This window comes from Gavialis gangeticus, unplaced genomic scaffold (assembly GCF_001723915.1).
Source record: "Gavialis gangeticus isolate Ggan-Ray unplaced genomic scaffold, GavGan_comp1, whole genome shotgun sequence".
Lineage (NCBI taxonomy): Eukaryota > Metazoa > Chordata > Crocodylia > Gavialidae > Gavialis > Gavialis gangeticus.
This window is the reverse complement of record NW_017729030.1, coordinates 29,897,085-29,909,375: the sequence shown is the minus strand read 5'-3', so window position 1 is coordinate 29,909,375 and position 12,291 is coordinate 29,897,085. Positions and strand designations below refer to the sequence as shown.

At 43.1% G+C, this 12,291-nt stretch overlaps 1 protein-coding gene across 1 annotated transcript in view; it reads left to right on the top strand.

Moving 5' to 3' along the window:
- The window catches only part of SPATA5 (spermatogenesis associated 5), a 395,498-nt gene that overhangs the window by 7,003 nt on the left and 376,204 nt on the right, over positions 1-12,291 (top strand). Inside the window, exons 3-5 of the mRNA XM_019522055.1 lie at positions 488-645; positions 7,762-7,868; positions 9,076-9,705. Coding sequence (XP_019377600.1) covers positions 488-645; positions 7,762-7,868; positions 9,076-9,705 — 895 coding nt within the window. The remainder of the gene's footprint in view (positions 1-487; positions 646-7,761; positions 7,869-9,075; positions 9,706-12,291) is intronic.

Here is a 12,291-nt window from a genome sequence, read left to right as displayed (position 1 = left end):
GCAGGGGCCTGTGGCTGGGGGGGTGGGGCAGAAAGTGGTAGGGGACAGATTAGATGAGACAGGCTGCCTGCCCCCTGTACCCCTACTGATTGCCTATTGCCTGTCCTCCACTGCCTCCCCTCCTGCCTGATCCGTACTGCTTGTACCTCTACCACTGCTTTCTCTGCTGCTGTGGTGGTGGGGACAAATTTCAGATGACCCTCCAATAATTACATTCTATACTTGGAAAATTATGACAAATGTATACATTTTCCATATATAGAATTTAATTACTGTGGGGGGTCATCTTGGATTTGGATAAATAGGGTAACTGCTTACATCTTAATTGTTTGTGATTCATTCTGTTTTAAACCATTCTTTAATCCCTTGTGGAGTTTGAGTTTAAAAGTATGAATGTTTTCCCCCTTCACCTTCAGAATCTGAGGGAGGGGGAAAGGTCTTAAATTACCAATTGTTTGTTTGTTTGTTTGATTGAAACTCTCTCTAGGTCTGTACTGCTTGGCCCATTGCAGGCTTCTCAGGAGGAAAAATTGGCCTGAGTGGAATCACTCAGAAGAATCTGGTGGTGAAACCTGGTGATGTGGTCACAGTTCAGCCTGTGGTCGGTGCGGTGGTACAGGCAGAAGAAATTTACGTTAAGCTGAGGTTTGGAATTTTTTTGTGAATGCTAGCTACTGGTAGCCATAGAAATCTCTTTTGTAGAGATCCAAATCTGCAAGATGCATCTCTGTTTTCCATTTGAATGGGACTGCATGTGTGAATGAAGTTAAACACATTGGTAAATGTTCACAGGATTGGTGGTTGTAGCCATATTGGTCTAAGGACATAGGCCTTAGATCAGGTCTTAGACACCACCAGGTTCTTTGGGTAGATGTGATATCTTTTATTAGATTAACTAAATAGTTGGAAAAAAGTTCTTTGCAGGCTTTTGGACACAAACACCCTTCATCAGGCATCAGTAGACTCTGCTGGTGTTATGTGTCTTTTGAGGTAGAAAAAAAGCTAATTTACAACGTTCAGATCTGTGAACATACAGGTGAGTGGAAGTTTGGAAGACAATGGTTAGAGATAGGAGGGGGGGGAAAGGAAGGAAATGTGTGAAGGAATACAAGTAGTTAGCTGGAGGCAGGGTACCTGAGGTATCAGGCAGGTTGTAATTTGTCATAAATCCAATGTCTGTATTAAGTCCATGTTTTTTTGTATCCACTAGGTTTATGAAGTGAAGTTCATAGGCTTGTCTATGAAAGGTATTTTGTAAGTTCCCTTTGAGGATTAGACCTGGGAGATGAGAGAGGGAGTGATTGCCTTATGAGAAATGTGTACTCACAGGTAATTGGATATTTTTGTCTTTGATGGATTTTCACTGTGCATTCATTCTGGTACGTGGTTATTCCCGACGAAATGCACACCATTAGTTATGACCAGGGATTCTGGTTTTCTCCGATTAAAAATTGCAAATTCTCTGATTTAAAAACCCAAAATCTGTGATAAAAATTAAAGTCCCTTTCCCCTGCCCCCAGCACTGCTGGTGCCCTGCACTTCCCCACCCCAGTCTCAGCAGCCCTCCTGATGCCCCTTGCAGCAGCCCCCCCAGACCCACAGACATACAGACACTGACACCCACCCCAGCAGGCAAGTGTTTGTGGGGGGGGGGGGAAAGGGAAGGTGCTGGGGGGTGGTAGATCAAGAATGGGGGGAGTGTGCCCCTGTGCCCACTCCCAGGAGCAGGGCCAGGGTGTGAGGGCAGGGGTGCCACTCTGTGGGCCACACACATGCCAGTCGGCCTGACGGGAGGTTCGCACACGGAGGCTGCCACCACAACTCTGCCACTGCGCCCTGCACTACCATCCCACGGCCACCCTAATGGCTTTGTGGGTAAGTGACACAGGGCATGGCAGCAGCAGTGTGATGGCAACCACCATGGGCAGGCCACATACGTGCTGCTTGGCCAGGGGGTGAAATGGGGGTTTGCATGCAGCAGCATGCCCTGCAATCAGCTGCGTGGCTCCATGGCGCTGCGGGGTGGTGGCAGCTGCATGCAGGGTGAAGGGGCTTTGTGGTCAAGCGCTGCCACAGTGGAGCCATGCCCTTCGCCCCTGGATCCTAGAGGTAAGTGGTCTTTGGGGGCTGTGGGGCAGAACTGGGGAAGATGGTTGGGGGCTGAGGGAGTGGGGGTGCTGCCAGCCCCAGGCAGCACATTGCAGCTGCGAGCAGGGCCAGGGGGTGAGGGCAGGGGTGCCCCTCTGTGGGGGCACTTTGCAGGCAAGCGATGTGGGGCACAGTGTAGTAGTGCCCGCCATGTGCGGGCTGCACATATGCCGCCTGGCTGGCTGCCCGAGGGAGGGGGAGGGGGAGAGGGAGGCTGGCATGCGGCCAGAGCACAGCTCCATGGCCGGCTCTGCAGCCACAGCGAGGGATGAGGGGGGAGGGGGGCGGGGGCTTGGGCTTGCATGTGGCAACTGCTGTCACTTACCTGGAGGCTCGTAATGGCGGTGATGGATGCTGCCTCCAAAACCTCCCGCTGCCGCCACGGAGCCGTGCTTGCAGCTGTGTGGCCGGCTGCTGGGCGGCAGCGGCAGTATGGTGGTAGCCGGGCTGCACGCAGCGGGAGGTTTTGGAGGCAGCAGCAGTTACCGCTGGCACGAGAAGCTGCTGCTGCTTTCCTGTGGGGCCACCCATGCCAGTGGTGATGGCTGCTGCATGCAAAACCTCCTGCTGCCACCGTGAAGCTGTGTCGGAGCTTTGTAGCCGGCGGCAGCAGCGCAGCCTGGGGTGGTGGTGGCCGGGCGGCACACAGCCATTCCCATCCCCACCACCACCATGTTGCCGCTGCTGCCCAGTGGCCGGCTGCACAGCTCCAGGCATGGCTCTGTGGCGGCAGTGGGAGGTTTTGGAGGCAATGGGCCTCCAGGTAAGTGGCAGTGGCAACCACGTGCAAGCCCAAGCCCCTGCCCCTGCACCCCCATCCCTCACCACAGCTGCAGAGCTGGGCATGGAGCTGTGCTCCAGCTGCTTGCCAGCCTCTCTCTCCCCCTCCCCAGGGCAGCCGGCCGGGCAGCATGCGGGCAGCCCACACATGGTGGGCACTGCACCCTGTATCACTTGCGCCCCGCCCTGCAGATGGGCACCCCTCCCCTCATTTCCTGGCCTGCCTCCCAGCAGCGATGTGCTGCCTGGGGCCAGCAGCACTCCCTGCTTCCTCAACCCCCAACCACCTTCCCCAGCCCTGTTGCACAGCCCCACTTACCTCCATACTCCAGGGGCGAAGGGCAAGTCTGAGCCTGAGTCCGGCCTTGGCTGCCTCAGAGGCTCAGGCCCTGCCCTCCCCCCTCTCCCTCCCCCTCCAGCCAGGGCTGGGGGTTTCCCGCCCTTTCTGCAATTGGCTCTTGCAGGCTGGAGCTGTGCCAGCCTGCAAGAGCTCTTTGCAGAAGTGGAGAATCCGCGGATTTTTCTGCTAAAAAGAGAAATCCACGTTTTCGCCGATTAAAAACAGGGAATCCGTGGTTTTCTCCGTTTTTCCTTGGGAAACGGAAAACCCGGATCCTTGGTTATGACAGACTGTTCTTCCCTGTAACCTATACAGAAAATCCTCGAACAGTTTCAACCCATACTACAAGAAAGACCCTATTTTTAAAGAGATCTTTTCAGAACCACCCATCCTAGCCTTTAAATAAGCACCAAACCTCACTAACTTTATCACCAGAAGCAAACTTCTGATGACCCAAATCACACCGGATGTAAAACCTGCTAACACATCTCCACCAGTCCCACAGTAGCTACACCCCACAACAGAACCATCACCATTCCTGGATCTTACCTGCACCTCCAGAAATGTAATAGATCTCATCCAGAAAAGATGTAGGAGAAACCAAATGAGAACTAAGTACCAGAATGAATGCACACCGAAAATCCATCAAAGACAAAAATGGGGAGAAGTTGCTGCTTGTCTTCTAGTCCCTGGAGTCACCCTGGTCCAGCAAAGGTGCAGAGGGCTGCTGCTCATGCCCCTCACATAGGCCAGGAGGGAATGGGAGGAGCAGCAGCTCCTTGATCTTCACTCATTCCCCAGACTGGGTTACCTGGTATAAGGAGCAGGCAGGGGGCTTTGTTCTACTGCTTCAGTCCCCCTGGGAATTAGGAGGACTGCTCCCAACACTTTTCCCATCACGCAGTCCCAGGAAGGCACAAGGAGCAGGGCAGAGGGTGTGGTTGCAGGCTGAACACCTATATGGTTCCGTTTCCTGGAAACATTTCTGGTGGTGGAAAATTTCCATAGCTAGAAATGAACACCTGTTCATGGTCACTGTTTGCAGTTTCCTCTGACTTTTCCCACATTCCCCCATGCAAAGCTGCTCCTGTCTGACTTCTCAGGGATCTTAATTTGCATCTCTGTGTAGAATGCAGATTGGAGAAACAGATTGGAGGATCTAGCCCAGAAGAGCCTCACTTGGGAGCAGCAGTGACATATCTAGGCTTTTAGTATGGTACTGGGATATGAAAACGGAATGAAAGGGGCACGGAAGTGAAAGGGGCAGCTGTATCTCGAGACTTGCAGTGAACTTCTGGATTCCTTTGATTTGTGTCAGAAGCTTAATTGTCCCTTAAAAAAATTTATAGCCGTCATAGTTTTGGGGAAAAGCTTGAAAATGTCAACATTAAAGATAAATTAGAACACAGCATTCATTATAGTTTTAGACTCTTCTAACTTGAATGCTTACTCATGCCATCTGAACACTTGGCTTGGGTAGTATACCTAGCCCATAGATGAAACAGCTTCTTGATGGACCATCTCCTTTGCTTCATTCTTTGCGTGAGTCTACATGTTCATTAATGTACTTTAGGTAATACGCATTAAATCTTGTACCTCCATTATGAGGTACTAGAAAAATGTGCATTAACCTATTTTAATGTGCATTAGTTAAAACATGTTTTTTGTGATGCTTTAATGTGCATTAAAATAGGCTAATGCTCATTAAAGTGCATGTCTAGACATACCTTAGAAGAAGTAGGAGACATGGGAGCAGAGTATAAGACTGGGTTGGGATGGGATGGAACAGAATAATGTAGGACCAGGATGGAGGAGTGAAGGAGCTGGATACAAGGTAAAGGCCCTGGAAGCATAGTAAAATAGCTAGAAAACAGCGCCTGAGGAGGAGGCAGAAACGTGTTCATGTGGGAGCTGAATGTGTACTTATTGGTAGTATCAGGGGGAATGTTTAAAAGAGAGTGCCCTAGGAGGTGCCTGCTGGGTGGAAATAGTGATGGAGGAAAGTCATCCTGCTGAGGAAAGAAGGACAAAGGAGGGAAGACACCACTCTATGATTCCTTGTTGTTTCTTACATTTTAAGTTTTCAACTTGGAAAATGTAGGCAGATAAAGGGGATTGGATAGGGAAGGAAGCAACTCAGAATGGTCATGGGCTGCAAATCATGAAAGTGTGTGATGCTTTTTCTGTTTGTTTTGTTTTTATTTTTGCTTTAATTTATAATTCATCTCCTGATGAGTTTGGCGGTCTCTTCCTTTTTTTTTTTTTTAACTTTGTGGTGTTAGCTGTTGGGTTGGTGGTGAATGCTTGAGTCCAAGTGCAGGTGTTTCATTTGCCTTTTAAAGATTTATAATATAATAGTTATTACAGATGTTTAAAGGTGGTATTTGTGAACTGTTTTCTCCTGTCCCCATTGCAAACTTCACATTTTGGATTTAACCACTTGCTTTTCCCTTTTGAAATGGGATAGACAAGCCATTTTGGTTCCCAAAAAGGGGTAACTGCCAACATCTGGATACTAGAAACTACCAACATTTGAATACTAGAAACTTAAGCAGGCTATGCCAATGTTGATACCATGATCAAACTCAGTCTAATTTAATAGGTATTAGTTGGCTCTGGTGCCTGTGCTCACACTTTCATGTTACTGACTCCTTAATAGTCAGATTGCTTTTTCGTTGTTCCTAGTCAGCAAAGTAAAACCAAACTGAACCAAAATGATGACAGCAAAATGCACGACAAACTGCTTTATGGTGTAGCAAAAGAAAGAATATCAAAAGTTTGCTTAATATTGCATTTTCTTTACCAGCTTAAGTGACTGACAATATTCCTGTCATATAAAAAGTAGATATTTGTAATTATACAAATAATTACGGAAGCAATTTTTGTGATATTGCTTATTGGACCAACTGCATTGTTAGGAGAGATGCTGGACAACATTTTAGGGACAAACTGCCCTTATCCAGATCTGGATAGAGGTAGAGGTCTCTTTAGGTAGAGGTCCCAGGCCCAAAGAAGGCTGCTTTGTCATTGAAATTTTGTCCAACATCTTTCCTTACTGTACAGCTTGTCCAATGAAAGATATATTGAAAACAACTTTTTTCTCATACATTTCCTTGTCCATCTTCGCTACAACACACTATCTGTGTGTCATGTACATATAGTAGAACGTACGTCTGTGAACTTCTTGTAGAAAAAGATTTTCCTTAACAGAGGAAGAGTATTTAATAATTTCTGAAATATTTTCAAAACTTTTCCTGACCTGAATGTTGAACCTTTTCTGAAACCACGTTCTTTCCCATGATCTCATATTTGTTCTGAGGGCCGATCTTGTAGAATATCTTTTATATACTACTATATTGTAAAACACAAATGTTGGTTTTCTGGATTTACACAGGTAGAGAAAACAAAGAATGATATGTCACATTTTAAGCCACTCATTACTACAGACCTTAACACTTCCCTTTTTTTGGTAAACATATTAGATTTTTACAATAATGAAATACAGATTCCTGGATCCTAGGACTTCCTGTATCAGCAGCCATAAGGTATACAGGCTTGATTGTGTGTACAAGTGATGTGTGCCAGTGACTTTAAGGGGACTGCTCTATTTGATTACGTTTGTTGATATTTGCAGTATCGGGACTGTGATGACTTGAAGTAGTTTTAAAAACAGTTATAGTAATTTTTTTTCTAAAGTTTGCTTCTTGTTCAGTAAAAATTTTTGAAAATGCTTTTTTTCCCATCAATGGCTTGAGATTGCCATCTATTGATCATGATTTTAATTGCAGCTTTTTTATTTGGGTGTTCTTGTTTTAGTCAAATTTAGGTGTATTTTATGATGCTGATGATATGAAGAATAGTAATACTTAGTTCTTATGTAGTGCTTTCCATTACTAGATTTCCCATGTTTTTATAGGGGTAGGTAGATATCATTATATCAGTGGGATAGGGTTGGGTGGGAAGTGGTTTAGGTTCCCTCTCTTGAGTTACTTAAACTTTGACTGATAAAATAAAACTAAATAAAAAAATGCTGTAGGGAGAACCTTGCATTGAACAGCAAAGGGCTAGGGCCTCAATCCTGTGAACATTTGTGCGACTAACTTGAGAAGTGTGTGCGCCACCAGTGAAGTCAGTAGATGGCTCACGTGTAAGTATTTGGAGAGGTATAAATGAAAACTTATATCTATAACTTTAATTCAGTGAATGTAGTATTAAGACTCATAAGCCAGGGGACTAGTTTGTTGACATACATGTCATGCTTGTCATTTTAAGGAATGAAATCTGATATTTTATAAAATAATAGAAACAACTGCAAATCTGTAAACTGAAAATTAGCTGCGACACAAATACATTTACATTGTATTTATGATTAGAAAAATGAGTTAAAAATTAACTTGTAGTTTGCCCTACAGATCCTTCTCTTTGTACAGTTTAATTATATACTTAAAAGTAATTCACTGAAATTATGAATAATTGTGTAAATCTGGCTTTAGTGCTGTTTGTAGAGTGGGAAAGGATTGTAAAAGAAACTTTTTTCACAGAGACAAAGATGCCTGTGTTAATGTTGAAGAACTGTCTGTCTGTCTTTTGATAAATCTAGGTAAGAGGTTTTTTGGTTTTTGGATTTTTTTTTTTTTTGTAATAAGGTTGCAGGCTTTGGAGAGTAGAATACTGGATTCTTACTCACTGCTGATTGGAAGTTTAATGTCAAAATTACCTTTTCCTCCCAAATGCATTGTCTTAGGATATTAGCTTGAGTTATACACTTCCTACATTCATTTGGAACTAAACTATCTCTTTGTCCTATTAATATCTAATGCTGTGCTTGCATGAATCAGAGTTTTAAGTCCATCGTATCTCATTTGATTCTGAAGTATCCAGCAGGCTTTCTTGTTCTTCTGGAATATTGTATAATGGTCTCTGTAATTGCAGTTATCCATTTATTTGTCATGGGGAGTTGGGGAATCAGTTTTTGTTCATGTACATAATAGTATCAATATATCAATAGCTACATTTAATTCGACACCCTCATCCTCTTTCCATGCTGATTATGTGAACAAAGCTGATGCTCTGTGTTTGATAGTTAGCCATGGGGGAACTTGAGAGGATAGAATGTTTTACACAGCTGCTCTCCCATCTACTTAACTATTTAATTCCCATCTATGGAAAGAAGGCATGGATTTACTTGACTAGTAGATTACAAGTAGTAGTACAAGGCCCAGAAGTTTAAAAAATATGAATCGGTTCCAACAATTTCAAGATTACATAAAAAATACTTGTTTTGGGGAAACTTTTATTTGTTGTCTTGGTTTTGAGCATTTACCATGTGCTTGGGTCATATTTCTGAGCTTATCTCCTTCAACTGTGAAGGCAAACATTTAATTTTTTTTTACAGATACAAGCTAAGATTTTCTCATAATTGCATTGCTCCAGAAGCTGTGGCTTTGAATAAAGTACAAAGTACGGTGAGGCTGTGAGCAGCACTGATGAATGGAGAATTTCTGCTTCTACAGTGCCAGTTCCTTAATCTGTAATCTTTTAAAATTACAGAGAGCATATAAAACAAATAAAAATGCCCTAATGACCAGTGATTTAGAATGTTTATCCACTTACAGCCTGACTAGATTGTAAGTGATTGTTTTAAATGAGAAAACTATTCTCTGTCTTCCTTTCTTTTTGTCAAGTGACCTTTCCCTGGGACAAGTTAATTTGTGCCACCTGTGGTGCATGTGTATGGTTTGAAAATTGCTGTGGGAAACAGGTTAATAGACTTTTTTCTTTTTCTTTAAAATTTAATCTCGTTACAGATGGGAAGATAGTATTGCCGGGCAACCTCTTGCCCCTCACTTTCTATGGTAGACCTTGCAGCCTCATGTTGATGAAGGTGAAAGGAACAGATGGGGCCCTGTTGGAAATGCAGGGCAGCAGTGCTTTCAACAAAGAACAAGAGACAACCCTTGAGAAGTCTGACTTGGAAACTAGTGCACTACATTTATCCTTACAGCTCAGCAGCTTGGACATAGAAGACAAGCTAGAAGATGCACTTACCAGTACGCCATGCAGATCAATGGATCAGTGTTCATCAGTTGCATCCAGTGATACTGTAACAGGGGCTGAGCAGATTTGTGCTCAGGTTGATGAGCTATGTGATGAGCAGAATGTCAGAAGCCTCACTGATGGTTCTGAATCAGCTGGAGAAGTCCTCGAGAAAACACTGCTGCATGGCAAAAAAGGAACAAAATGCAATTCTGATACATTTTACTTCATTTCTTCAAGAACAAAGGTCAATTTTATTGAGACTCGGCCCACTGTGACAGAACAGGATTGTAAATCCAGAGTTACCTATGATATGATAGGTGGTTTAAGCAGCCAGTTAAAAACTATTCGAGAGACATTAGAATTGCCTTTGAAGCAGGCTGAACTGTTCAAGAGTTATGGTATGATGTTTAGATATTGGCATACTTTACCTAATACAGTGTTTTTTCTTTAATTGAGCACTTCAATCATTATGTGCTGCTATTAATTTATATTTCTCAGCGTGTGAGAAAATGTATGTTTCTCAGGGTATCTTCACACAATAGAAAATTTGATGCATTTATTTATTGTGGCAACTTCAATGAAAAGTATACTACTTGGGACATTCTATAATAAGGCTGGACAGCATGTGATTTTTTTAAAATATAATTTATATAATTATATAACAAATTATATAAAAATCACATGCTATCCAGCCTTATTATAGAATGTCCCAAGTAGTCACCTGACCTTTTATATACGTGTGTACATGCACGCGCGCGCGCACACTCTCTCTCTCTCTCTCTCTCTCTCTCTCTCTCTCTCTCTCTGTATGTGTTCAGGCATGTATAGCAGATATAGATATTATTTATTAAGGGGCATTGCTCCCCAAGGTTTGGCTCCTCTATTTTATCTCTACAAGGCTTGCTCAGATGTGTTATTCATTTTACCTTCTATTAGTGTAAGGATGCAGTGACAGAGTAACTGTTTTTTGTCTGAGGAAGATTTGAAGCATCTCTCTCCATCACACATCATTTTTTTCCTTCAAACACTTTAAAATGGCACTTAATAGAAATCTAAGTCTTCTCTCCTTTGCCTGTCTCCTGAAAAATAATACTTCTGCTGCTCCCTCATCCATACTGCTTTGGTCTTGACTGATTCTTGAATTGTGATCCCTGCTTAGCTTTGAATTAATGTTACTGCTTTCCTGTCATAACAGCCATTTTTTTTTACTCTTCGTTAGTTCCATATAGAAGTGCAGTGACATCTTGTGAACTTCTGTGGCTTTGGAGAGTTGTGAATAAGAACATTTGATTTATGTCTAAATCTGTCTTTGTGCTGGGGCTTCTTAAATTAGTACTAGTATGGAATTTTTTTCCCCTCTTGAGTGTAAACATTGGATTTGTCCTGTCTTGGATATAAAGAAAATTGGGTTACCCTGTTTCACTTCTACCAGGCTTTCTTTATTGAGTAATTTAATATTGTTCCCCTAAATATATGAACAGGGAACAAAATATTGGCATGCAGTTCTTAAATTCTGTCAAATATGGATTTAATATTTCTAAGATGTGTGAGAATCCATAGCATTTGGAGCTGAATTAATTGCTTATTAAAAATGAAACAAATCACTAAATATTAAATTGTCACCTTCGTTATTAGCTGCAGATACTTTTAGGAAAGAGCATATTCCATTCCACAAAGTTTCTTTCTGTGTACAGAAAAGTAGCCATAAGTTTAAATTGGTTATTGTTTACTCATAGATGAAATCACATTGCTTGGGATATTATAAAGCAAGTTTAGATAAAGTTCTGAAAACTATGTTATAGGAAATTTAATCTTTTATTTTCATCCATAATTTCTTATAAGAAAACTAAAATTTTGAAGGAAGTTTTCTAGAGCAGGAATATAGGGAGGTGAAAATGTGGCATGGTTGCTACTTTTACAAGTTTTGGATTAAACCCCGTCACTTGCTTTGACTCCTGAAACAGTTCTGGTCAAGAGATTGCACTTTGTGGAGAAGAGCCTATAAAGGTGTCACAGATATCCAGGTCTCACCCTTGGAGGGACCATACTTATAGCAGCAGTAAGAGGCTTGCTTGCCTTCCTGTAGCATTGCCCAGAGAAATCTGACCTCCAAACCCATGAATCAGCTGAGAGTATGTGGATATAAGGTAGAGGTTAGAGTTGTTTATTATGGAGGTCTTCTGTATAGTTTCTCTGATTTGCTTCTTTACCTGGGCATCTTTTATGGGGAAGAGGAACTCATGGATCACAGAGGCAAGCTGTATAAGACAGTGATACATATGTCAGTGTATACTGTGTAGGGGTTCCCGGTGGGTTTCCCAGGCATGGTATTGTGGACACTCATATTCTGTTTTACCAGTTCCTGACCTCCAGGCCTCCCACAGTTTTAAGATACACCAGCTATTTTCCTTTGGTCAGGGATGAGATGTAAAACCAGCCCAATGCCCCTTCATCATTCCACAAATGGATTTGCCTGATTGTGGATATTTACACTGGTTATCAACCTTGAGTAGGTGGCTATCTGCGTAGGAATTGCTATAGGAGATCAAACCAGACTATTGGTAAATATGGTCCAGTACCCTGGTCAGCAACAGATGCATTACAGAAATATGCAATAAATCCAGTAGGGCTGTGCGAAGCTTCAGTTGCTGATTCAATTCGGAGGAGATTTCACAGTCGAATCTCCAAATCGAATTGGGAGATCAATGAAAAGGTCTGAATCTGTCTGGAGATTTGGGCAGTCCCCACTTGCCACTGCAGGGAGCTAGACCTGAGCTCCATGCTGGTATGTGGACAGGGGGAGGGGTTGGAGGAGGGGGAGAGGACCATGGGGGGACCCCTACTAGGCCCCATCCCCTGCTTGCTCTCCTATCCCCCCTGAGTGCCCTCTGATCTCACCCGTTCTACTAGCCACGTCAGTGGTTACCCCGTCCAGCCCCAGAGTCCTGGAACTTTAAAAAAAAAAAAAAAAAAAAAAAAAAAAA